Source organism: Ammodytes marinus (assembly GCF_949987685.1).
Source record: "Ammodytes marinus genome assembly, chromosome: 10".
Taxonomy (NCBI): Eukaryota; Metazoa; Chordata; class Actinopteri; order Uranoscopiformes; family Ammodytidae; genus Ammodytes; species Ammodytes marinus.
This window is the reverse complement of record NC_137214.1, coordinates 1,533,794-1,560,583: the sequence shown is the minus strand read 5'-3', so window position 1 is coordinate 1,560,583 and position 26,790 is coordinate 1,533,794. Positions and strand designations below refer to the sequence as shown.

General features: G+C 41.7%; 1 protein-coding gene across 2 annotated transcripts in view; it reads right to left on the bottom strand.

The window, feature by feature from the left end:
* The window catches only part of LOC307256224 (storkhead-box protein 2-like), a 74,810-nt gene that overhangs the window by 27,506 nt on the left and 20,514 nt on the right, over window positions 1-26,790 (bottom strand). For both annotated transcript variants that reach the window (XM_080035124.1, XM_080035125.1), the window contains exon 2: window positions 16,825-16,977. In XM_080035124.1, the coding sequence (XP_079891250.1) occupies window positions 16,825-16,977 (153 nt within the window). The remainder of the gene's footprint in view (window positions 1-16,824; window positions 16,978-26,790) is intronic.

The window sequence follows — 26,790 nt, the reverse complement described above, 5'->3', positions numbered from 1 at the left end:
TTTGTGGGGCCTGCAAAGATACATTTGGGTTTGAAATTTGGTGCAGCTTGTATAACACAGCATGAGTTATGATGAATTAAAGTTTCATGAGGTGCGTATATTATGATGTGTACGCCAACTTTGACCCCCAATAGATCACTGGTACTACTGTGATTTTGAAATCTTTCCGCAATTTAACATCGGGCAAGGGTCTTGAGTATTTGAGAAGTGGTTTGACGTCCCTGGCGTAAAATCTCTAGGAGCCTTTCGTCGAAATGCGAAATTATGGTTTGGCGGTTTTAGGCACTTAATCCAACATGCGACTTCCGACTTCCTGTTGATTTTGGCCAATGACATACAATTGCATTTATGTGCGCCTTGGGCCATTACATGTTGTCCTGAAATTTCAGGCTTCTACCCCAATTTTTGAGCATGCATTTCCTGAAAAACTGTTTTTGGCCATAGGGGGCGCCGTTCTTTTGCAAAAATCCTGAACCACTGATACATTGCAATTTCTTGCAGGTCTGACCTGCTTTCGCACATTTCTGTGCTCGGGCCCTAATAATAATAATAATAATAATAATAATAATAATAATAATTGATAGAATTTATATGGTGCTTTTTTGGAGGTCATTCAAAGACACTTTACATCATAGAGAATCATAAATGTATAAAAAGAAAAAACAGAAAAAAATTAAATAAGGTTTGAATTGGAGTCAGGCAGTGGCGTGGCGTGGGGATTTTTTTTGAGGAAGCCATGTGAGACAACACCTTTAATCTACATGTTTATTGGAAGGTGGGGTACAGAAAAGAGTAGGCTACATCGCAGCTTGTATTTAATGTAACTACAAGAGCTATTATAGCGCCTGGTCACTTTACCAGGACTTGCACACGCCTGTAATCTGTCCGACACCGCTCCTTCGCTCTCTCTCTCACTCACTCACTCACTCACACACCTCCTAATCGTTTTATTAAATTATACATTATATTATAAATGCACCCCCCACCCCGACCGGAATGCACAACTAGCCGCTTAATGTCCAATACAGATTCGAATTCATTCACAATATAATTAGGGGACGTTTTATAGGCTATTTTAAGTTTCACGTTCACGTGAGACACGACTCACACAATCAGTTATGTGCTTGACATACACACATACTTTCTATGCATCCTTTTCGTTTAAGAACTAGGCCAAATGTTCATTATACAACACTACTTAAGACAACCCAGAACAACTTCAGTGGATACCAATGCAACTTAATCAAGGCACAATTAGCAATAAAATAACACAAAACATAACATATAGCTACACGGACAGTAAAGGGAACAGTTAACCCGCGCCGGGAGAAGGTGTGTATTTTACTCACTATTTGTAGAGGAAGGCCATTAACTGAAGATTGCCTCTACCAGCTAGCCACTCGGTGCGGACATAGTTCTCCTCCCTGAAAGTGCGATAAACTTTCTTTCTCTCCACACGCATTGGCCTGCCGTCAGATTTGATTTTTAATGGCTCCTCAATTGGCAGTTTGGTAAAATATTTTTTTACTAAATACTCAAAATATCCACCCTCCATAACTGTTCTTGCTAAAGGCCAGGACACACCGGCCAGATAATCGCCGTCGTAGTGTCGGTAGGGGGTCGGGACACGAATCTGTTTGGTGTGTGCCGTGACGTCGGCCGACGTAGAGGTAGTCGGGCTTGTTTTGCGCCGATTGAACATGTTCAATCGGCGGCCGACCGTCTTTCATTTGGAGCAATTTGATTGGTGGAGGGCTAGCGAATCAGTGAAGCCCGGAAGTGAGGCGGGTAGCACAAACAGCTAACAACAGCTAGCCATCGTTTTAATGTGTTTGTTCGTTTCGTTTTGCGAGTACTCACATGCATCAACCCTTGTTGACTGCTCGACGCCATGCTCGACACTCTGCTAAAAATTGTGCTCTTATGGTCCATAAATATAAATACGTATTTCTATCTCTGTTTATGCTCTAGAGAGCTGTCCCATCATTTCCGGCTTTCGTATTTTTTTCGGGCCACAATACAGATTAGCGCCGCCTGCTGTGGTGGAGACATTACGTCCCGCGCAAGCGCAGAGCGTACGGAAAATAAGCAGTCGTCTCGGTGTGTTTTTTGGCCGCGACGGAAAGACTGGAGCTTCCTGAAACGGCGACTCCAGTTTTTGGGTAGTCGGAACGTGTCGGACTGGTGTGTCCTGGCCTTAATATGATAACAATTCAAACATGCTAATCTCCCGCTATTGTTATTGTTGTTAAATTTCAGTGACGTTGATAATGATGCTTTGATTTGATTGGTGTGAAGCCAAGGGCTGAGTGGCTTCCCTTGGCACCCTCATGACACCCTCCTGACCAATCACAGGAGGGCAGTGTCAAGACAATAGCCTCATCTGATTGGTCAATCCTATTACAGTATCGTGTTTCGCCGCGTCTTCAGAATCTAAATGTAAAGGGGCGCTGTTTCGCGCATTGTGAAATGCTCAATGAGAGGAGAAAAATGGGGAAGAAATGACAGCAACACAGCACCAAAGAATTACCGAAACTGTTAATAAAAATGTTTTTATTGGATGACAACTACAGCCTAAAAAACAGGAAAGCCTGGCTTCCCTTGGCCTCCGGGAGAAAACGCCACTGGAGTCAGGTGTCATTATGCTTCCTTAAAGAGGTGAGTTTTTAGTTGACTTTTGAATGAGTTTATTGAGTCTGAGATGCTGATGTTTGGGGGGAGGGAGTTCCAGAGGGTTGGGTGCAGTAAGATAAAATGCATAATGTCTGAATTTAGACATATTTGTTACACTTAATTTTTTTTAGACTGTGTATTGCAATAAAGAAAAAGTTCCTGTACATATTTTCAACAGTAAAAGGTATATACTGTATATATATTTAAGGGTTCAAAAAAGTAAATTTTTTCAATATATATTTTGGGGATTTTTTTAATCGGACGATTTAATCGTTATCGTAATTTTTATCTGAAAATAATCGGCATCGGCACTCCAAAATCAATATCGGTCGGGCCCTACACCAGTGCAACAAATGAAAATGTTAAGGCCGAATTCCACCAGCTGCCTGTCCGGTCCTTCTCCGCTCCAGCACGGCATCGGAGCCGTCAGGTCTTTACATTAGTCAGCGCGTGAGCGTCCACTAACTCCTCTGCACCGTCTCTCTGCTCTGCTGCTGCTCCAGCCGCCCGGTGAAATACGCACTGCTTCTATTTTTGCTGGATGCCGGAGCTCACCGCATCAATTTAGCACAGAACACATCGAGATAGACGGGAACACAGACAATAATAACTGGTTAATTTTCAAAATAATACACTCGGTGTTCAATGCAGGTAACAATCCCAAAAAAGAGACACATATAAGCATGTCCACTGTTGTTTTACTCGTTCGGAAGGGAACAATAACCTTCCGTGCGTTCGTTGTTGTGTAAATACCATATAGGAGAATCACATTATCAAGAGCGAGATCCCGTCACTTTTATTGCCACGAGAACTCCTCGGTCTCGCGACTCCAGCTGTCCGGCGGCCCTGGCCGTGCCAGCTTTGAAAACGAAGCCGGTGGGTGTTGACGGACGTGGGCGCACGGAGCAAAACCGTAGGACACCGCACGCGCAGCCAGTGGAATTCCGGGGTTAGTCTGGAAACCTGCAACATTAGTATTTGCCTGCCAGGAGGGCAGCACATATTAAACTGAACATGCTGTGACGTCACCGTGTTCGGATTGCTCCTCCTCGTGCATACACCGACACATGCCAAGCATCAACACACTCACCGGCACCCAGGGGGCCCCGCGAAGTAGCAGGGAGGAGCTTAGAGATGAAACTTCTGTTTACAAAACAATAACAACAAATGCTTTACTATGTAAAAACAGACAGAGAGAGAGGAGGACTGTGCAGATAAACACACCAGCACATACACTGCCCGGCCCAAAAAAAGTCACACACTCAAAGATCTTGTTGGACCACCTGTTGTAGCTTTGATTACAGCACATATTGCCCCTAGCATATGGCCCCTTGATAAGCTTTATTTGGCACATAAGGTTGCTTAGAACCTAGAACTGACCAACTGTAAAATACAGCCAGAAAGAGGAGGACTGTGCAGATGAACACATCACCGCATATTGTAGTGGGGCAGAAGTGATCATTGAAAGAGATTTTTTTTGTGTGACTATCATTTATTTTTTAATTCAAATGTTAAATAGTTTGCCTCTAACCATAATTATTTATTGGATTACATTTTGGATTCAGTTCATCACTGCCATATCCTGAAAAAGTACAAACTGTACCAGTACATGCAATGTTATGTTGTTTTTACTTTATGCCCATTTACAACAGGTGAAGGGAGTGCCAACGCAAACAAGCTTTTTTTTTTTTTTTTTTATTTATTGGGGTTTTTAATTTTTACATCACACAAAAAAAAATACGGCGTCTTGCCAGAAGGGAAGTGAAGGCTAATGTTTGTGATTGTAAGGCTGTAATATGGGGTTGTTGAGATGGGGTTCCAAATATTGCAATGAGGGGATCTGTTTTAATTTTGGCTCCTAGAACCTTTGTCATGATCATAAAAAAGTCATTCCAGAATCTGTTTAGTCTGGGACAATAAAAAAACATATGACTCAAGTTACAAGAGGAGGCGTGGCATCTGTCACATTGGTCCACAACATTTTGATACATTTCAGATAGTCTGGATTTGCTCAAATGGACTCTATGTAACACTTTAAACTGTATAAGCTGCAGCCTGGCACAAGGAGAAGATGAGCGTATACTATTTACAGCCTTATCCCACCATTGATCTGTCAAATCTACCCCAAGCTCACGCTCCCACGCATTTTTGCTTTTGACAGCGGAATTGTTTTCCAGAGCCATGAGTTTGTCATAAATCTTAGATATTAGTGATTTCTGCTGAGGTTTTACGGTCAGAAGGTCTTCCCATGGTTGGTTAATAGAGAGGGAGGGATAACATGAAAAAAGAGAAGAGGCACAATGCCTGATTTGAAAGTACATAAATAAATGGGGTGTAGGTAAATTAAAATCTTTGGACAGGTCTGAAAAAGTAGCAAAAGTGACGTCTTTATAAAGGTCTCTGAAAACTTTAATGCCTCGATCTTGCCATAACATGTAGGAGATATTCCGAACAGATGGGGGGAATAGGTGATTGTTCACTATGGGCATCAGAGTGGATGCAGAGGAAAACTTAAAATGGCGCCTAAATTGGAACCAAATCCTCAGAGTAGATAGCACAATCGGATTCTTAGTGAAAGTAGAAGGATTAATGGGCAATGAAGATGTGAGTAAAGCCACAAGTGTAGAGGAGAAACACGACTGGGTCTCAAGTTTACACCAAAATAGTTTGGGGGATTGAAGCCAGTAAGTTAATTTGTGTATTTGTGCTGACCAATAATACAGAAGAAAATTTGGTAAGGCGAGACCGCCGTCAGATGTACATTTTTGCAATAATGACTTTCTTATCCTGGCTGTCTTACCTCCCCACAAGAAGGAAGTAATAGTACCATCCAAAGACTTAAAACACTGAATTGTGCACTGAAATAGAAAAATAAATCTTGGCAAGACATTCATCTTTACCACGTTAATCCTACCTATCAATGACAGAGGGAGAGAGTTCCACCTTAAAGGTCACATATTATGCTAAATGCACTTTTTAAATGTGTTCTAACATATCCATGGGTCCATAGTGTGCCTAGAGACTGCCAAAATATTTTAAAAATAACAATCTCTCCTGTTCTCACTCTCCCCCTTTCTGAAACCCCCACCCCTCCCCCCCAATATACTCCAGTCAGAATTTTCCCCTTTTCTGACCTCACAAACTGGAAAGCCAGAAGCTTCCACTGTGCAGCCCACACCCCTATTTCTTATTGATCCACGGCCCTGACAGACAGAGGGCGAGGCGTATCTGGCTTCGCTTCCGGACAAGGGGCGGGGGCAGCTCAAAGATTGTATATTTACGAGGGGAGCTGCAGCTCTTTTTAAAAAATAGGCCATTGTGAGATTAGCTGAACATCAGCATAGTACAATAAATTATCTGAAAGTTTTTTTCAGCAAACAATTAAAGAAAAACGTATTAGGGACCACTAAGACCATATAATATGGTGTATAATAGTACCGAAAAGTGTATAATATGGGAGCTTTAAAATCCAGTCCAAGCTGGGCAACTAATGGGGCACAATTGGCAGAATAAAGAGAAGGCAAGGTGTGGGTCACATTAATCCCTAAATAACCCTGAGGGGCTGAGCTTAAAAGGAATATCCGATTGTTTAAGTTGTAAAGTTAAGGTGTTTATAGGATAGCATTCACTTTTAAGTAGATTCACTTTATAGCCTGAGAAAGAGCCAAATCTCTCCAGCAATGATACAATTGGTGGAATAGTAGTCAGCGGGTCCGGTATACAAAAGAAAGTCATTAGCATAAAGAGAGCAAACAAGCTTTTAAGCTAACTTGGGCGCATTAACATATTTTTAAGAGAATGTTAATTGATGAACTTTTTCTTTCTTTTTTTTTTACAATAAAGAAATTTATAGAATTGCTGTGAATGACAAGAGTATGTGCATTGATTATACATGTATGTCCAGAAAGGCATTCTACATTAACACTCCCGATTGTTTCTCATCCCTTTATCATTTATCACCTGCTTTTCCCTCTTTTCCTGCTCTCTCCTCTTTCCTCTCAGTCTCTCCTGCTCTTTTTAGTCTGGAAATATTACTGCCAGTTACATCATAGCAGCCTGTAGGCTCAGCCAGAATGATGCAACAGCATGCAGACAGACAGAATGCAAACAGAGAAATACACAACACAGTGTTTGTCCATTCCTTTTCGTCTCCATCTTTATTGTTAAAAAGGCAGGTTGTTATATACTGGGCTTAGAAATAAATCAGACTGGAGAGAGAGCTCAAGTTACATGTGTCTTTAATTGGTAATCACCGGAACCATACACACAGGTATAGAACAAAGTGGCTACATAACAGATAACGTTTCATATTTTGGCAAACCATAAACTAAGGGTGTATTCACATGGGAATGTCCGCTAGTTCACTTGCTTTGGTCCAGACCAAATAGAATTTCGATTTTTTTTTTTTTTTTTGGTGTGGTCCACTTTCATATTGCCCCTTTTGCAAGTGAACGTGCATCACGAAGCAAAACCACCAGAACTTGTATTAATACACTGTATTTATAAATTCAGTCTCTAGAGCCGTTCTCTTCTTTCTCTCTAGGAACTGTGTAAACTCTTTTGCCCCCAGTTGTGGACAATTATCTGATACGAGTTCTTCTGGTAAGAAGAAAACAAACTGCGTAGCACACTAATGGTGTTGTGAGAGGTAGTTGGGGACTGCCTCTGTCTTTCAGGCCATTTTCCAGAGCTGTAGTGGTTCTGCAATAGTTCTTGGATTTCAGCATCACAGCCTGGCCACCACAAATGGGCAAGGGCTTTCATGCAACAGACACAGGGATGCTCAAGATGAAGATCCTCCAGTAGTCTCTTTCTGTAACTTGGTGGTATAATGACGTGTGTGCCCCAAAGAATGCAGCCCTGTTCTGCTGATAGCTCCTGTCTGCGAAAGAAGTATGGTCTGAGTCAGGGGTCTCCAAACTTTTTTCACTGAGGGCCACATACAGAAAAATCTACGAAGGGCCGGGCCACTTTGCAAAAATAACACATTTATCAGGACATGTAGCTGCTCTGATGTTTAGTTTCATAGTGTCTTTGTAAATTGTAATCCTTCTTCACGGCAACACTTTCCTTGCACATTAAACAGACACATTCCCCCTCTTGTTTATATGCCAATGATACACCCAGTGTTTTCTGCCTTTGCGTCTAATGTCCAGCAGGGTGAAAATAGTATCCAGCCGAGGTCCCGACCCTCCTAGGTGGGTCCGGGGGTATGCCCCCCCCCCCCCCCCCCGGAGATTTTTTAAAGTTTTTAAAGCGAAATGCATGAATCTGGTGCACTTTGAGAGGGAAATTAAGAGGCTAAATCTGAAGAATTTTGTATGAAAAAAAAATTGAGACACTGTCAGATGAATTAGAAGCTATTGGAGAAGGACGCATAGATTTTCCATAATAATATTAATTTAAAATAAAATATTATGCAGGGTCCTCTGGGATGGGCTTGTTGCTCATTTTCTTTTATGGGACATATTTCTCTGTAATATAATGAGTGCATTTAAATTATCTAAAAATTAAAAGCGCCATATTACATTATATTTTTAAAATGTGCCACGGGCCAATTAATCAGTGTTTGACACCCCTGCACTAGTGGGTTAACTAAGAAATGCAAAAAAAAAAAAAAAAAAAAAAAAAAAAAAATTCAAAGGGCCATATTACATTATATATTTAAAATCGGCCGCGGGCCAATAAAAAGCGTAACTGGGCCAGCCATTCATTGTGTAGCTCCATACCTTACTGAGTACAGGATCCTTTAAAGCTGCACACTCAATGGCCCTCATTTATCAAACTTGCGTGGAAACTGGTGCAGATTCTGGCGCAAATACCTCCCTACGCCAGGTATCGCGTGGGATTTATCAAACAGTCGTATCTCGCCAATCTCGGCGTACGCCAGGCCATTATTGATAAATGCGGCGGCTGAAAACAATCGTATCACGCCCCTATATTTTCTCAGTTTAGAGGCCTCGCCCAGAGGTTTTACGACATGGATATGTGCATTACGGCACAGAAGAGGAACTTCTCTGAAGTAGAAATTGACAAATTAACAGCGAAAGAAAAAAAAATAGTTTCATTTCGGAGCATTACAAGCGGCATCAAAGAACGACAGAAGGCAGCAGTTAGGAAGGAAATAACTCCTGCGGTCAACAGCGTTGGTGTTGACAACAAACGATCTCAAATGCTATAAAACAGCATATACAATTATATGTCGCCATTTCTTTACATAGATGAAGAAAAAGTGGTCCGACTCAAAAATCGCCACAAAAAAAAGCGTGTTGCTGTTCTGAAATGCAACCAACGTGCGGGCATAATATAAGTGGTAGAGGAGAAAAAGACGCACCAACCTGGTCAACCTAATGGTCCCCATAAAAGAAATACACGTCTGCAGAAATTTGAATGATTAAAATGTATTGGCCCTTTTAGATAGCATTACTCAAAAGGGGTTTAAAAACTAAAAATAACACATTTAGCATTTTACTGTATGACAGCATGCGCTTGGCACGAGTGGTCAGCCCGGCCGTCAGCTGCACAAGCCGACCCGGCAACGATCAGCTGTGAGAGCGCCCACTGTCCTGCTGAGCTGCTCCACTACAACATTGACGCTTGACAGAGCGACTTTTAGTTTTCAAGTTTTTCGCAGCACTTAAATCTGTTCAACTTGAATCTTAAATATCTTCCAAGAGCAGAAGATGGTTTTGTTTCCGCAACAGTTCAGCTTCACTTGACCCTTATGCTGCTTCGCATCAACATCCATGTTTGTTTACTGTGATGTCTGCACCTGGACTGCACGCCGTATAGGTTTGCGAGCAGATACACATACACCAACACACACACACACACACAAACAAACACACTGTAAGAGCAGCTGAGGGGCGCTACCAAAAAGACAAGAGAAGCGGTTGTAATGTTTAAAAGACACACGCACTCGCATTTATTTACATTATATCACAATTGCAGCATTTGTGCGGTTATGTAATTGCACAAGCTCACATTGCGATTGCAGTAGGAGCACTGGATACGCCATAGCTGAGGCGATGATACTTGTACGGGCCAAATACTTCTCTGAATGTTCATATAGTGCCAATTGCTGGTAAGCATGAGCGAGGTCGAGTTTACTAAAATATGTTCCTCCTGCTAGATGAGCAAACAAATCTGCAGTATTGGGCAGCGGGTATGTCTCCATCAAGCCCCAACCACAGCGAGTTCTACCAGCATCCAATGCGTTAGTGACAAAAAATTCAGTTCACTGAATGGCCACTAAGAGGTGGTACTAAAACAGAGCAATTTCTTATTGACTCCCATGTTAAATGTTAAATGGGAGTCAATAAGACATTATAATGCCGTTTTCACAGCATTATTAAACCTATTTACTGCCTGGTGCAAAAAAAAAAACATTCTAGTCTGTATGTTTAGGTCATATGTCCATGACAACACTGAGGGGGGTGATTTTTTTGGGATTACGCTAGTTTTTAAACTATTGGAGGTTAAAATGTACGAATAATTAGGGGCATGGCCTCTTGAGTGACAGCTAGCCGCCCAATGGCCGTCACTTCGCCTCTGAGGCATACGTCAGCTAGATGGGCATAGGCCAGGACGATTGGATGTAGTCACATTAAATTACATTACATTTTATTTAGCTGACGCTTTAATCCAAAGAACACGAATCCCGCAAGTACTATAACTTCAAATAAACCAAACTACAAAGTGCCACATGTAAGTGCATGGAGATGTATCAAGCGCCTTTTTCTATTTTTTTTTTGTCGAAGTGCAGTCTGAAGAGATGTGTTTTAAGGCTGCGGCGGAAGATGTGTAAACTATCAGCTGATCTGATGTTAATGGGGAGCTCGTTCCACCATTTTGGAGTCAAGACAGCAAACAGTCGTTTTTTTTTAGTCGAGTGACGAGGTGACCCTCAGAGTGAGGGAGCAGCCAGCAGATTGGCAGATGCAGAGTGCAGTGGACGAGCTGGGGTGTAAGGTTTGGCCATGTCCTGGATGTAGGCTAGGCCTGATCCATTCACTGCACGGTACGCAAGTACCAGTACCTTGAAGCGGATGCGGGCAGCTACTGGTAGCCAGTGAAGGGAGCGGAGGAGTGTGAGAGAACTTTGGTAAGTTGAAGACCAGTCGAGCTACTGCATTCTGAATGAGCTGCTAGTTGGAATAACTGAGGTCAGCCCGGATGCTACATTCATCTTATATACTATCTATGGTCTCCACTTGTAGTCACCGCTTATTCCTGATTGTTTTATCAGCCTTGGGCGCTGTGACTATGGGAGCTGCCCACTCACTTTTCTCCTCTTTGGAGATCACCTGCGCTTTTTCCAATCTATCCAGCTCCTTCTCTACCTCTTCCTTGAGTGCATAAGGAACTGGACGGGCTTTTGATTGGGGTGGTGTCTGGTTTTGTTTGGATCCTTGCTGTGAACCCTTGAATTGGAGCCTTGGTTGTCAGAGAACACTGCCTTATGGCGCTGTAACACCTCTTCGACTCCTGGGTCCCACTATGCTGGCGTCAACACTGTACACTGAAAATCTGTTTCCAGTTCAGGTTCAGCTTCCTCAGCCAGTTTTGGCCAAGAAGAGCAAGTCTGTCTCCTTTATGACCAATGGTAGAGTGACTTGCTGGTTCTCATACTGTACTGGTATCATTGTGTAACCCAGCACTGCAATTCTTTGACCCGAGTCAGCTTTCAGCTTCAAACAGGGAGCTAGTTTGGGATGAAACTGGCAAGTAGGGCTGGGTAACATCAAGGACTTCGCGATACGATACATATCATGATACACTGGTCACAATAAGATATATAACGATATATTGCGATATTCCACATACTGTACAAGTTGCCTTGTCATATAACAGCACAATATATTGATAATTGCACAGACAAATTGAGTCAAAACAATTTCATTAAAAACTTCCTTTCCTATGTTTTGGGATTTTGGCAAATTATCAAACACTGCTGCAGCTGCCATAATAACAATCAGAATAACAAATGCAATTCACTCTTGCACTAACTGGACAGGACACACTGAAAATTAAAATGCATCAGTGTGCTTTTGTGTCTCTGAACTAGGGGTGTGCACGTGTACATGTGTAACCATTTGGTAAATCATAACCGTTTAAGAAAAACCAATACACGAAAACCGTTTTTTTTGGAAAATTATTATTATTTCCAGGAGTGGTGGGGGATGTGAGCTACTGTAGGCTAATAAAGCAGATAACACATATCTGTGCCTAACCTATACCGTGCGCTTCATAAATTCACTTGCTTGTTGAGACAGTTCAAGCCCACAGCAACAGTCTGGCTTGGTGAAGTACACTGCTGGAACTTAGCCTACAGGTTAATAGTCTGGGTGTCATCCTCAACACCACAGTATCCTTTCAACCCCACATCAATAACATTTCCCGGACTGCCTACTTCCACCTACGAATCATCAACCACCTCCGCCCCTCCCTTACCCCCCACACTGCCACCATCCGTCCACAGTCTGGTCACATCAAGGCTCGACTGCTGCAACTCCCTCCTCTTCGGTCTCCCCCAAAAAACCCTCCATAAACTCCACCTTCTTCAACACTCAGCAGCAAAGATCATCTCCAGAACACCCTCCTTTCACCACATCACCCCTATACTTCACCAGCTTGATTGGCTCCCGGTTCATTTCCGTATTCAATTTAAAATCCTCCTCTACACCTTCAAAGCCATCCATAACCTTGCACCCCCCATACCTAACAGACCTCATTCAAATTACCACTCCCTCCCGTGCACTCCACTCCTCCTCCTCTGTTCACCTCACTGTCCCCTCTGCCCGTCTCACCACGATGGGGAGCAGAGCCTTCATCCGCAATACTGACTCCATATCCCTGTTCAAATAAACTCAAAACTCACCTTTTCAAATTTGCATACCCCTCCTGATCTTCCCTTCCCATTTCACCATATCACATTCATCCACTTTATTTTAACTGTTTTTAATTCAATTGATTGTACTGTATTTATTTCATTGTACGGTGTCCTTGAGAGTCGTGTTGTGTTTTGGTTTCATAATCACACATTTGTTTTGTTATCCGTTTGGTTGGGTTGGTCTCTGAGTTTCGTGACTCCAGTTAGGATACTTCATGAGGAAGGCGAGATGTGCGACGGCAAATGCAACATTCAACTGCTCCTCGGAAAATCTTAAATATAAATTTCCGATTGAGAAATCAGTCAGGCTTTGATGTTCATTAACTGTTAAGAGGTAATGTTGAAACAACATTTAAATATTTTTTTATTCTATTGATTAGAGCTTTTAAGCAACATATTTCTAGCGCATTATTGAATTAGCTAAAGTATGCAACTATTTACCCCTGAAGGCCTATATTCCCAATGACACCTGAAGGGGCTGAACCGGAACTTACCACATTTGGGCTCGAACTGTCACAACAAGCAAGTGAATTTATGAAGCGCACGGTATACAAGGACTAACACTTTCCCCGAAAAGAAGTCCAAGGGGGAGTAAAAAACAAATCCAATTTTCATATTTAGTAAATATGTCGCCCAATATAGTGGGCGACTGTGGCTCAGTTGGTAGAGCGGGTCGGCCGATGATCAAAGGGTTGGAGGTTCGATCCCCGCCCTGCCACCTGTGTCATAGTTGTTGTGTCCTTGGGCAAGACACTTCACCCACCTTGCCTCATGTGAATGTCGATAGTTAGCCTGCTATCGGTGTATGAGTGTGTGAATGGTAACGTGGGAATGGGAACAGGTCTCCCTTGAAAAAGAGTCTTCGGACTCAATGGGATATTCCTGTATAAATAAAGGTTAAAAAAAAAAAAAAAAAAGTAGCTGTGTGTGGGCCTATGTGTTGTTAACTGTGCAGTGGGCTTTTAGCCTAAATAATGTCGCTGTTATTGATTTAGTCAAACTTATAGGCTACCTCATACCGTCTATTGTGTGTGTGTGTGTGTGTGTCCATGCCCGTGTTAAGAACTAGACCTCCGCTCTCTGTCCATGGTGCTGTGCCAAAATGAAGTGAAGCGTTGTCACTTTTCTCTCCAATAGGGGAGAACGGGGTAATATGTCACACGGGTTGGTTGTCACAATCGTTATATCTCGGAACCAGAAGGCGCTGTCTGTTAAGTTGATATAAGTAAATATCCAGAATTGGGATAAGAGGTCACCTAGAAAGTATTCCTTGGAGTTAGACTGCTGAACTTGAGGTGAGAGGACTGTTTGTGTTTTTCATGTCAAATTGAAAATATTTAGCTCCTCAGTATTTTTCTTCTAGGTTTTTACACAATGGGTTTATAACAAAACACTTGTTACCCATACAAATTGTGAAGAGTAAACTATAGTTTAGATTGTGGTTAGCAAGCTAATTAGTTGTCAGATGGTTGTTGGCCTTGATGCTAGCAAGAAATTCAAGTTGGGGTTGGTCGTCACATTTTCTGGGGGGTTGGTTGTCACATGTTATCCAAAGGCTGCAGCCAGAAAAGGAACCCAATAACGAAATAAATTGTCAAGCTGTGTCCTCACTGACACCCCAGAGAAGGAGAGAATAGAGCAGGAAAAGGCAGCTAGCATGCAAAGGAAAAAAGGGCAACAAAATCCAAACAACCCAGTGCATCCCAAACTAGACCAGCTGCCAAGGCTACAGTAAGTTATGTAGGCCTATTTGTCAACTTGACAATGCAATTAAACTTTCAAATTTAGTTCTGCTTTCTTGCCTTCTTTTTAAGATTATTCCCATTAAGATAACACTGTGACAAACAACCCCATAGTGTGTGACAACCGACCCCTTGATGGGGTTGGTTGTCACAATGTGTAAGGGTGTCTTTGATGATTAACTTCTTCTTTATTACAATAAGATAGAAAAAGTGAGGGGTACACATTTCAAGCCAACACCTTAAGCTTCAATTTAATGTAGGAATGACTATTGAAAGATGTTTAGGTGATGAGCAATTCTCACTAGAGTAAAAAGTGTGCCTACTTACCCCATTCTACCCTACTCATCGTGAACGTGATATGTAGGCCTAGGTTGTATTGTGGTGCTTAGTGTAAGAGAGAGAAAGAGAGAGCAAGGTATAACACTCTTTATACACATATGGCTACTCCTTGTACTTTCGGCATATAGGACCGTCGGCCTAATGCGCGTCTTGTTTGACTAATCGAACAAACGGCACTTCGGAACAATGGGTTCCGTAACATTGAACCGTTGGGATAGTGGCATGTCGAACCAACGGGAAATATTTGGGAACATTGAAATGTCTGAATAATGAGGCGTCGGAATTACGGGCAGGCCCCCGTTTTAAGCAACCGAATCATGGCTAAAGCAAGCCAGGATAACTGAAATATCCAAGGTAAATCCCTTATCTTGGTTTTAGGCCTCTGTATATGGGAAAAAAGTGGGGAGATAAAATGTGGAACTGTGTGGAACCACAAACTATACCATTGACTCACCCTGTACAAATAGAAGCGTTACATACATTGCTGCAAATGTGACCAAACAAGACGTTGTCTTTAGTATTACAAACTGTAAATTTTCAAACTACAGACCATTTGAAGAAAATATATTTTCCCGAGATAAAACAAACGTAATTGGGACCCTTATTTTGCCTATTGCCCACATCACTGACTTAATTTAAACCACATTTGCAACTTATTCTGCAATGTAAGATCAATTGTATTTTATAGTCTGCATAGTGTATTTCTCAAACCTCTGACTTCAATATGAACAGACTATCACATAAATTATTAGAATTGATATTACTGATTTGATTCTTCATGTGGTGTCAGCAGTTAGACATGAAACACACGTTTTCTATTCTATTGTTACAGATCAGGACATCTGTCTGCATAAGCAGCAGAATTGTTTGCACTCAATATTATGGGAAAAGGAAGAAAGGTTACCGTGTACACAGATAGCAAGAAGGCCTTTTGAGTTGTTCATGATTTTGGTACATAATTGAAAATGAGGGGATTTCTAACATCAAGAGGGAGAAAATTGTGCATATGTGTCACTGGTATCTAACTTATTAGATGCTTTCTTCCCACAGGAAGTGGCTGTTGCAAGTGTAAAGCACACATCAAGGCTAAAGAACCAGTCTCAAGGGGTAATGAAATAGCTGATGCAGGAGCAAAAGCAACTTCACAGGCAACAATGCAATAACTAACATTTCTCCATCTATGACTCCTGTCCCCTTTGCAGAACTGATTGAAGCATAGCAGAATGCTCCCAAACAAGAGCGAAGACTGGTAAGACTGGAAAAAATGTCTAGTGTGGAACGAATGGCAACCTGTGTTTGCCAAAATGTTATTTCCTTACCTTGCTGGTTTGATGATACTATGTTGAACTATTGTGTTACCCTTTCCAACTCTTTAAAGTCTATCCACTCACAGGTGAAAGCAGCCCTCCAAAATAGTACTATTGCATTCAAACCACAAAATATAAGCATAAAATATAATTCATAATTCTCAAGTCCGTCAATCCCTGTAAGAGCCTGAAATGTAACTACACAAAATGTATAATGACCCAAACGTAATAAATGTTAGTTTATTAAATTTTTGGTCAGGGAGCAGGCAAAATATTTCTCTGCTGCTGCAGCATGCAGGTCTTATTCATGCAGAGTGTGTTCATATATACATATATTTGTTTTTAATTGCATAAAATGTCATATGGTGGAGATAGCAGCGAGCAGGACATGGTGTAGACCAGTGCTTCTCAAATGGTGGGACGCGCCTGGAAAAGCGGAAGTCTTGTTACAAGTAAGCATTTGTACACTGATAATGTATTCTCTTCATTTGCTCAGCTGAGGGATAGATCCGTACTACAGCCAGCCCATTTTTTCAGATATCTGCAAATAAGGAACTATGTCAGAGGTAACATTTAAAATTTTACAATAAATAATCCCCGTTGAACTCCAGTCCTACCTGATAACTAAATCTGATACCAAAAACTAGTCTCTAGGTTTGTAAACTTGTTTGCGGATCACCCTGCCCTGTGTGCACAACAAAGGGGCAAAGTGTCTTTGCAGCATACACTCTTGCTCAATCAACTCAAGGCAGCAATACATTCAGTATAAGGTTGTTATCAAAACAAACCCAGTTTTCATTTGAACCTATACAGCAGTAAACATAGGCTGATGGTTGGTGTTGAATGATGTTGGAGTGTGAACTGCTGTTACCTGGGAAGCATGTTTGCAGATGTTCAGTAAGGGCCTCCTGAGTGACAGGCTTATGGGCGGAGTTCATAGCAGAGATAGCCAATAGCAATACTTCTCCCAAAGGGATGAACTGCGATTGACTGATGGGGGACATACTGATGGGCGATACATCACCTGTGAAAAGACAGAAATCAATCACTGAGTGGTACTGCATTCAAATCTGATGTAGTCTTAACCTGTAGGACAACATGAACACTGTGCAGGTCCCAAGTCTCAGATCTACGTCTCAGACACATAATGCCGACCTCAAACAAAACGACTTCTCACACGATTTGATAGTCGCAGACCAATTTACAATGTCGGACTGAAATCATGAGAGTCTTGTTCAAATCAAATCAGTTTTATTTGTTTAGCCCAATATCACAAATATACATTTGCCTCAGTGGGCTTCAGTTTGCATAACATATAACAGACAGTATAAAGTAAAATATAAAAGTGAAAATAGTGTGGATGCAGGACTTCAGATGCTGAGGGGGGACCTGATCCACACCGTCTCGTCTCCACCAGTGAAAACTGGAAGAGGACAGACAGAACCAATCGTGTTCGAGTTGTGGTGCGCACAGTCTCACTCCTAGAACGTCAAATTCTGACTGTTTGACGTTCAAAACTGTTGCTCCAGCAGCCCATTAACCGCTATTAATTTCTATTGGACAGCGTACATGTCACGTGACTTTCAAGTTTCTCCCTACGAAAATGAAATCCAAGCTGAGACCGCCATTGCCACAGTTTTCACTCCAATCGTTTTTCATAAAAACCAACTCGCTAGTAAACTCAAGAGAAAGACGAACGGAGTAATATGAAACCATATGAATAGGTTATAGAACCAACAGTGTTTCACAGTTTAAACACGGACGTTGCCTTGTTAACTAAAAAATAAGATGGGTTAACCTTTGGACTATCAGTCATTTTTCGATTCTGAGAAATAGAGTTTGTTTTGGTAGGGTGAGTTGCCCTAATGTGGGGCCATTTTTGCAATTGCAATTAATGATATTAATTAATTAATGACGATATTAACATAGGAAGCCAATATATTTGACCCATACATGATACCATTCTGAAAGTCCCCAGGATGTTGGCCAAATTTAACTCTATTAACTTTAACAATATAATTACGAGTAACTTACAAATAAACTATTTTAAAATTTAAATTAAATTAAATTCACACAATTTACATACTATCTAATACAACAACACTGTTTCAAACAATATAATAATAGAGATTAATGTGGAGACTACCAGGTAATCTAATCTCCATTTTAAACCTTTAGCTAAAAGTAATCATTTTGATAAAAAAGAGTCAAAAAGAGTAAAAAAGAGAACCTGAACAATACAACACCTTAAAAATTCAAATAGATAAACATATAAAACACCCATATGAAATTAAATGCAGTATTGGATTTACAGTAAGGGAATAAATACACCCAATGAGAACCACAGACTGAAAACAGTCAAGGAAGAGCGTGTGCCTTTTGGAATATTAACAGTGCTCATTTGCATTTAACTTGAAACAAAATTCAACTGACATAAAAAATACAAAGAAGTCTTCTGTAAAGATAATACCACAACTATTAACGTTGTCAAATTAACCATTTTTGTGCAGAAAAATTGTCGTGTTTGCCTTCTCAGGATGGATACGAGATCTTTAATGTACATGCTGTTCTAATGTGCAGTGCGCTGTTTATTATTAATATAACGGCCCGTCATCAGACACATGTAGCCTACCGGATGGTTTTATACGATCGATCGCTCCATAAAGTTATCCAAGTCAGAGCTTTTTGTATGGGCAGAGATCATTATTTCAAGTGTGTCTTTATGAAGTGTCTTGTTAAACGTTTCTATAGCACCAGGCCGCCGTGTCCCACTTGTGTGTTTTTTTTGGGTTCGTCTCCACCACCGTGCCTAAAGGCAGCACTAGAACAGCTGACGGGAGGAAGCGTGCAGGCGGCCGCTGCCTCGTCGTCAGCCTACACGTGCCTAATACATGCGTGACAATACTGCTAGATCGCGTGTCATTCGCAAATTAAATTTGCTACGCGTGTTGGTCTGGACACGCTCCGTTGAAGCTTTATCAAGGAAGAGCGTGTGCAATTCAATTGGTTCTATCTAATATGGGCGCGCCAGAGCCCTTTATATGGTACTCTGGGGAGGACGTAACCGGATGACGACAGTGACGTGCATGTGACGTCGAAGCCGTGATAGTAAACATCAAAGATGGCTGCGGATATGTTGTGTGAGTTTGAGACTGCTTTGGCCTCGACCCTTAACGATTTGGAAGACGGCACTCAAATCTTGCATTAGCAAGTAAGTGGAATGTTCCGTTTTGCCGACCGACAACGGCAAACGTTTAATTGAACAGTTTAACAGCTGTTCGCTAAACGAAAGGGGCTTACGTCACCTTGTGCATCGCTCTGATTGGTTGTAGTGCTATCCAACTGCGTGCAGTGGCATTTGAAATGCACGAGTAGGAGCCGCCCCTTGAGTTGGAAATTACTATTGATCGTGGCCAGACCCTCTATCGTTCAAGATATCAGGGTCTGGATTTCCAGGCTATCTTTTTCCATCTTCTGTTTATCTGTTAAGTGGGGACTAATTATGACTCATTACAACCAGTTTATCACCACTAACCCCCTGAAGATAGCAGCATAACTTCACATGCAGAACAGCTTTTGTTCCATAATAGTATGTTTTATTTTATAAAGAAAATACATTTTTCTTTCGAATTTACATTTATTTTATAAAGCACTTTTCATAGACTTTTAGTTCATTGTTCACAATAAACGGTGTGTACCTCCCTTAGTGCTGCCATGGACCTATTATAAGAGGCCGATCATAATAAATGTACTGCCGTGGTTGTGTGACGTCGGACCAAAAATTCTCTGTGAAGTCAGAGTAATGGTCCGCCACCCGACGCTCGTTCGCCTGTGTAGCCAACCTCTCATAAGCATGGACCTATAAAGATGGTCCAGGCTCTGTCATCGCCGTCATGCAGTATTTTGGCATTTAGATGTCGCCAAACCAAAATTCCTCCCTAGTTCTGCTTTAATTTCACCCCACTTAGTGTTATTTCCCTTTGAAACTGAATTTCACCAAAATAATGGTTGTGAATTCAACTTAGTTGGCGTTACCGGTGTTACTCAGTGTTGAGGCTCACACCGATAACATCACTTGCCCACCGGCAGCACCGAGTAGCCTAGGCTTATGCCTATTTTAATTTTTATTTTTTTTTAGACATAAAAACAATTGGTTAAATTTTGTGTGACAGCGCCAGTTCATTAGGCTAAATAAATAACTAGTCATGCCTACGAGGCTACTATAAATTCTTAGCTATAATAAGGCTACTTATAAAACAATGATACTGAAAGTGTCTGCTCCGCTCCGTGCAGCACACAGCCGTGTCACAGCGGCGGAGTCTCCCGTAGAGAGAGGAGAGTTTACCAACAAGACGATGGGGCAGGAGTTGGCTACGAAGTCCAAAGCAAATGCGCCTATTTGGCAATATTTTGGATGAAACCCCAATACTAGGGAGCCTGAAAACGTAGGCTAAACGAGGCAGTCTACAAACTGTTGAAGATACAGCAACGGGAGGTAACACACACACACAGAGGCAGGCTGTCTGTGTGCTGCTGCTCCGTGTCCATGACAGCTTGCGGTGAAAAAAGTATCAACAAATTGTAAAGTGTGTGTGTGTGTTGGGGGTGGGGAGATTGGGGGGGTGAAGCTACCATATATCCGTGGTAGCTTCACTCAAAACATTCGCGTAAAATGACGTTGCGACAACGACACACCTCAACAGTTAATGACAACACTAAGCAATTATTTTGTTCAAAATAAATGCCACGATCTAACATTTAAGATCAAAGTAAGCGCCCTACAGAGCACAGGTATCTTCTCTTGAAATTTGCGTTTTTTTTTTTTTTTTTTAAAGAGATCCTATTATACTACTTTTCTGGTCTTCTTTTCTTGTTAAAAACTGCTGTAGAGCAACCTGACACGAATCACATCACAAAAAACTATGTAGATTTTCGGGAAGCTCTTTCTCTTATTTTGGCGATCCAGCAGGCCCTGTAAACACTTTGCTTCTGCCATCTCCGCCCCCTCCCCCCCCCCCCTTCCTGCAAACCCAACTCCGTTGTGATTGGTTACCTTGCGAAGGGAAGTCGTGCTCCCCCCCCCCCCTTTTACTACAGCAATGGTATTTGGCAGAGGTGTGGACTCGAATTTGAATTTGATGACTTAAGGGCGCACTCACACTAGTGCCGTTTGCCTGTTCCGTGCTCAGCTCCCAGGTGTGCCGTGGCCAAGGGGCTGTTCCGTGCTGGAATACAAGTTGGCGTGGTCACACTAGCCAAACGTTCTAGACTTTAGTATGCAAATGAGCTTTGGCACGGGGCCGCGGCCCTAGTGTGAGTGGCCCCTGAGACTTGACAAAATGTAAAGGGACTTGCGACTCGACTTGGACTTTAACATCAATGACTCGTGACTTGACTTGGACTTGAGCCTTTTGGCTTGAAAGACTTGACAAGACTTGCTACCCCCCAAATAAAGATTGAAACGTAGCCTATGTTATTATGACTGCGCTCTCTGTATCTTTCATTGTGGGTGTGTCTCTGTGCGTGTGGTGTATATGCGCTGTCCGCACAACATCCAATCAAATCAGACCCACGTTTTCTTCCGAAAGCATTCGTCCAATGAAATTGCAGGACAATTTGAACCAACGAATAAGAAGAACAACAACAACGCGCCAGTTTGAAACTGAATCGAGAATCTACAATGATACCAAAGATAATTGCTTTCGGTTTCATAAACTATGAAGTAAAAGACAGAAAAAGAATTGCCATATGCAAAACATGTGGGACAAGGATTGCCGACGGAGAAGGAACCACTTCCAACTTCGTTCGGCACATGAAGTTACACAAAGAAAGGTAAGTTTTGAATGTAAGCTAATGTGTATTGGCTAAGTACATTTTCTTTGCAAAGTCAATGGGGCTGTAAACTCACGTCCTTTCCCGTCGCCTCCATTCATTTCAATGAGGGGAGGCGGCCGGCCGGTTACCATATGTTCTATGTCAGTGATTTTCAACCTTTTCACGTTTACAAAATCCTGGGGCACACCACCAACCAAAATGACACTAAACAGTACATATACCGTATTGGTCCTAATATAAAACAACCCTGATTATAAGATGACTCCCCGTTTTTCAAAACTCATATTTGGAAAAAAAGATTTGAAGACCCGATTTTGTTTTTAAAAATAAATGTATTTGATTTATTAAAATAATATACGAAAATAAAAACGCATTGAATAAAACACTTTCCTTCATTGCAAATGAACAGTAGCCGAGTGCAAATAGACCAAACTCTGATGTGTTTACCACAGACTGTATTCCTCTGCCCCGCTCATCTCTCTCTGATTCGGTAGTGGCATTAGCGGGTCATCCTCGCTGCTGTCCTCGGCATCTGAGACGCAACATTTATTTAATGCTCATAGTTAATCACATAGCCTAGTGCTGAAACGAAAGCTATCAACGCCGTGGTTTAAGGCTGAAATGGGCACATTAACGTTGTCGATTGGAAGGCTTCCGCGATCTCCGTTAGTTTCAGTTTACAGCCGATAAAGTTACAATCACAACGACCGCATAGACAGCGTTTAAATAAAGCCTCTTATTCTTATTATCATTAGAGCTTTGATGCAAATGATGAAATCTAAACATTACGGCGGCTGTGTTGTGCGTAAAAGGAACGCACAGTTGGCAATCTCTCCTTAGCACTGCAAACTGCCACAGCTAAAAAGCCACAGTAAAAGTCGATCGCGGAGCCGATTCCTGCCTCCGACACGTTGACTGGCAACATAATGAGTCGTGGCTTTGCATTGGCTTTGGCGATTTCCCGTGCCTCTTGTTTTCTCTCCACACAAAGCGTTCTCTCTCCCATTGCACACACGCATGCCCCGGACGCTTCCGAGAGCACAGACAGTGTTGGTTCCAACTGATATAAAAATAAGATAAACCACAATAAATCACTGGCGTACAGCACTCATGATGCCCGGGCTGCAACCTTTAAAATCGTTTAATTACAATAAATACTATTTCATTACAATTATTTAAGCTATAAAAAAAGCACACATACACACACTACAATACAATTCATAACAATGTTGAGATTGACAATAATAATATAATGATACTAATAATATGGGTAATAAAGAGTAGTTTCAATACAATTTATGAGGGATTTTCTGACTTCTGTTTTATTATGTTTACCTCTTATAGATTTGAAGAATACCAGATGAACAAAAGCATCCCAAATGAACCACTACAGCCTTCAATCGCACAATTCCTAGACAATCATGTCGGGCATTACAGCAGTAATCATCCACAGCAGAAAGCCATAACCAACGCAATACTGTCTGACTTAATTGTAGCTTGCCACTTTCTATTGTCGAAAACAAGAGTTTTCGGCACTTCCTCAACGTACTTGACAGCAAGTACAGTCCAGTGTGTCGCAGAACACTAACAACAAAAACAGATACCCTGGCTGAAGAGAGACAATTGAAATTAAAAACTCAATTGAGCAGCGCTGACCATGTATCAGTCACTGTGGACATTTGGTCTGGCCGCAAGATGAGGGGATTCCTCGGTGTCACTGTGCACTGGATAGAGCAAGAGGCAGAGAGGATTCAGCTTAAATCCAATCTCTTGGCCTGTGAGCGATTCAAAGGCTCTCACACAGCTGAACAGATTTGTGACCAATTTGAGGCCATCACTCATGAGTACAAAATCAAAGATAAACTGGACTACATCATAAGTGTCAATGCTGCTAACATGCATAAAGCTTTCACTGTGTGCTTCCCCAGTGAAAAAGAGGATGAGGATGACCAAGCTGATCTTGATGACCCTGAGCTCTGGTGCGATTTAACGCTGGAAGATCAGCAAACAGTCAATGCTTCCATGGCAAGGAAACAGCGCTTGCAGTGTTTTGAGCACACTCTTCAGCTGGTGGGGGGAAACGGTTTAAAAGAAACAAAAGTGGCATCTCCTTCTCTTTCCAAGTTGTCAAAACTCAGCTCAATGCTGCACACAAGCACCACATTCAAAGAGGTGTTTGACACTGAATTTGGGGAAAAGAAAGGCATCCCTGCTGCAGTCAGCACACGATGGAACTCAACACTGAGGCAAGTGAAGGCAGTTCTCCAGTGCAGTCATGTAAAGCTCTCTGCTGTTCTCGAAAAGGCTGGGCACAGGGAGTTGTCATTCACAGTACGGGAGTGGAATCTGTTGAAGGAGTTGGTGGACATCCTGAAGCCATTTGGAGAAGCAACTGATTTGACACAGGGGGAGAAGGTCATCACAATCAGTGCTGTTGTACCATCCATCCTGTCCCTCAACCACCACCTTGAGAAGCTGAAGCCTCAAGTCTGTTTCCTGAGCGGCCTGGTCAGGAGCCTCCAGGCTTCCCTTCACAAAAAATTTCTTGGAATCTTTATAAATGTGAAAATGGCCAGGGCAGAAGATGGGATCACTGCCCCCTTTTCAGATCCAGTGTACCTAAAAGCAGCTGCCTTGGATCCAGCCTTTGCTCTTTTCTGGGTGGAGCCCCATGTGCTGGTCAATCATGACGTCAAGGCAGAGGTGGCACAACGAGTTAAAGGTAATTGTAGCATCCCGGCTGAATAATGGTCATGGCTCTCCAACTGATGTTTTCAATGTTTTAATCCAAAGTTAAATAAAACACTAGTGTTTTATTTAACTTTGGATTAAAGAGCTAGAATGGAAAAGAAAACAAATATAAACTATAATTAAGTATTTCAGTCCAACACACTGCATAACCAACACAAATGGGAATAAGGACTCTTTTCTGCTATTGTTTTTACATGTTTTGTCAGAATTGATACTGCAAGATGCAGCAGAGGCTGAGCAACCTGTGCCTCTTGTTGAGGAAGAAGAGCCAGAGGACCAAAGAGAAAGAGAAGGGCTGTTTGCTGCCTACCATAAGAGGCAGAAGACGGATGTCAGGACAACTTCAGCACTTCAGTTCAGTCGGTACCTTGACAAAGCAGAAGGACAGAACGCCCTTATGTTCTGGGCATTGAACGCGAAGACTCTTCCTTCACTGTTCCAAGTGGCCATGAGAGTCTTGGCAGTGCCCGCCTCAAGTGCTCCAGTGGAGCGAGTCTTCAGCCATGGTGGCATTATACTGCGTCCCCACCGTGCACAGATGACTGACCGACTTTTGGACAATTTGGTCTTCTGCAAATGCAATTCAGCATAGGTCACATGTATATGATATACAGTATAAAATGCTCAACCGTGTTCTTTGTTATGTGTTGTAAGTATTTGTTATTTGCTGTGTAACTAGTTCAAATGCAAAATGCCATGGAAATTCAATGTTAGCACTTTCTAAAAATAATTATAGTTGCCCTTGTTTTTTAAAATGTGTTTATTCTGTACAAGACTGGTTTAAAATTACGAACAGTCTTGCATAATATAAATTAAATGTTAAAAATGACTGCTGTTCAATGTGTTCAATGACAACATAGTTTCCCGATATCAGTATCGATTTTTATATCAAAATATCGATTTTTTTTAATACATTTTTTATGATTTTTTTTTTTTGCTTTTCAAGGCTTTTTTTTATTATTATTATTATTCTTTCGGACAATTCCACACAATACACAATTTTCTCTTGCAAATATTCATACATCATACTTTGTGTTGTCCGAAGGGAGACGGAAGAAGCCAAAGGCTTATCAGGTCCCGCCCCCAAAAATGCTTTATTGACAGTGCAGAGATACAGATATGAAGTGGGGCAGAGAGGGAATGAAACAACCACGGGTCAGATTCAAACCCATGTCTGCTGTCAGGCCTGAGCCTCTAGGATACTGACTATTGAAGTTAGATCAGTTTTGTTTATAAAAATACTTAAGATTCACTGTGTCACAAAAGCACACTGATGTGTTTTAATTTTCATTGTGTCCTGTACAGTTAGTACAAGAGTGAATTGGATTTGTTATTTTGATGTTATGGCAGCTGCAGCAGTGTTTGATAATTTGCCAAAACCAAAAAAAAAGGAAGAAAAATAGTAAAGGAAGTTGTGAATGAAATAGTTTTGACTTCATTTGTTTGTGCAATTATCAATATATTGTGCTGTTATGTTTGACAAGGCAACTTGTTTATGGAATATCGCGATATAACGTGATATATCAAGATACGCAATATATCGTATCGTGACCAGTGTATCGTGATACGTATCGTATCGCGAAGTCCTTGACGATACCCAGCCCTACTTGAGACTTGCCTGTCTTGACTCGGGACTTGACTCGGGACTTGAGGGCAAAGACTTGAGACTTACTTGTGACTTGCAAAACAATGACTTGGTCCCACCTCTGGTATTTGGTGTAGTAGATTTTATGACAATTTTATGCTTTGTAAGGTACTATTATTAGTATAAATGGCAGGTGACAGTGGCACACAAATAATACAAAAAGGTTTATGACACTGAATCAGTGTTAAACGATAGGAACCTGTAGGCCTACTTTGGTAAAATATAGTGAAAAAATTCTAAATGTCTAGTCTGCAAAGGAACAGCCCGGGCGGGACGCGAACTCGGGTCTACTGTTTCATAAACGAACTCCCTACCGGCTGAGCTAAGCGAGCACTGGGCTAGTAATGTCACCCCCTGCTATATATAGCAACCTGGGAGCTTGCCCGAGTAGCAGGCTGCAGCATTACCATATATGGAAACATGACAGAAACGATCCCTGCGTGACTCACACATCCCGGAAATTTGAACAAGTTCGGCTCGACCGGCTGCCATAGTTTTTAGTGCTCTGCACAGCCACCCCAGACGGTCAGCAGGGAATACGTCGAAATGCATGTACGTAATTACTTGATACTCTAGTATGTTTAAACATGACTATAAATCATTATA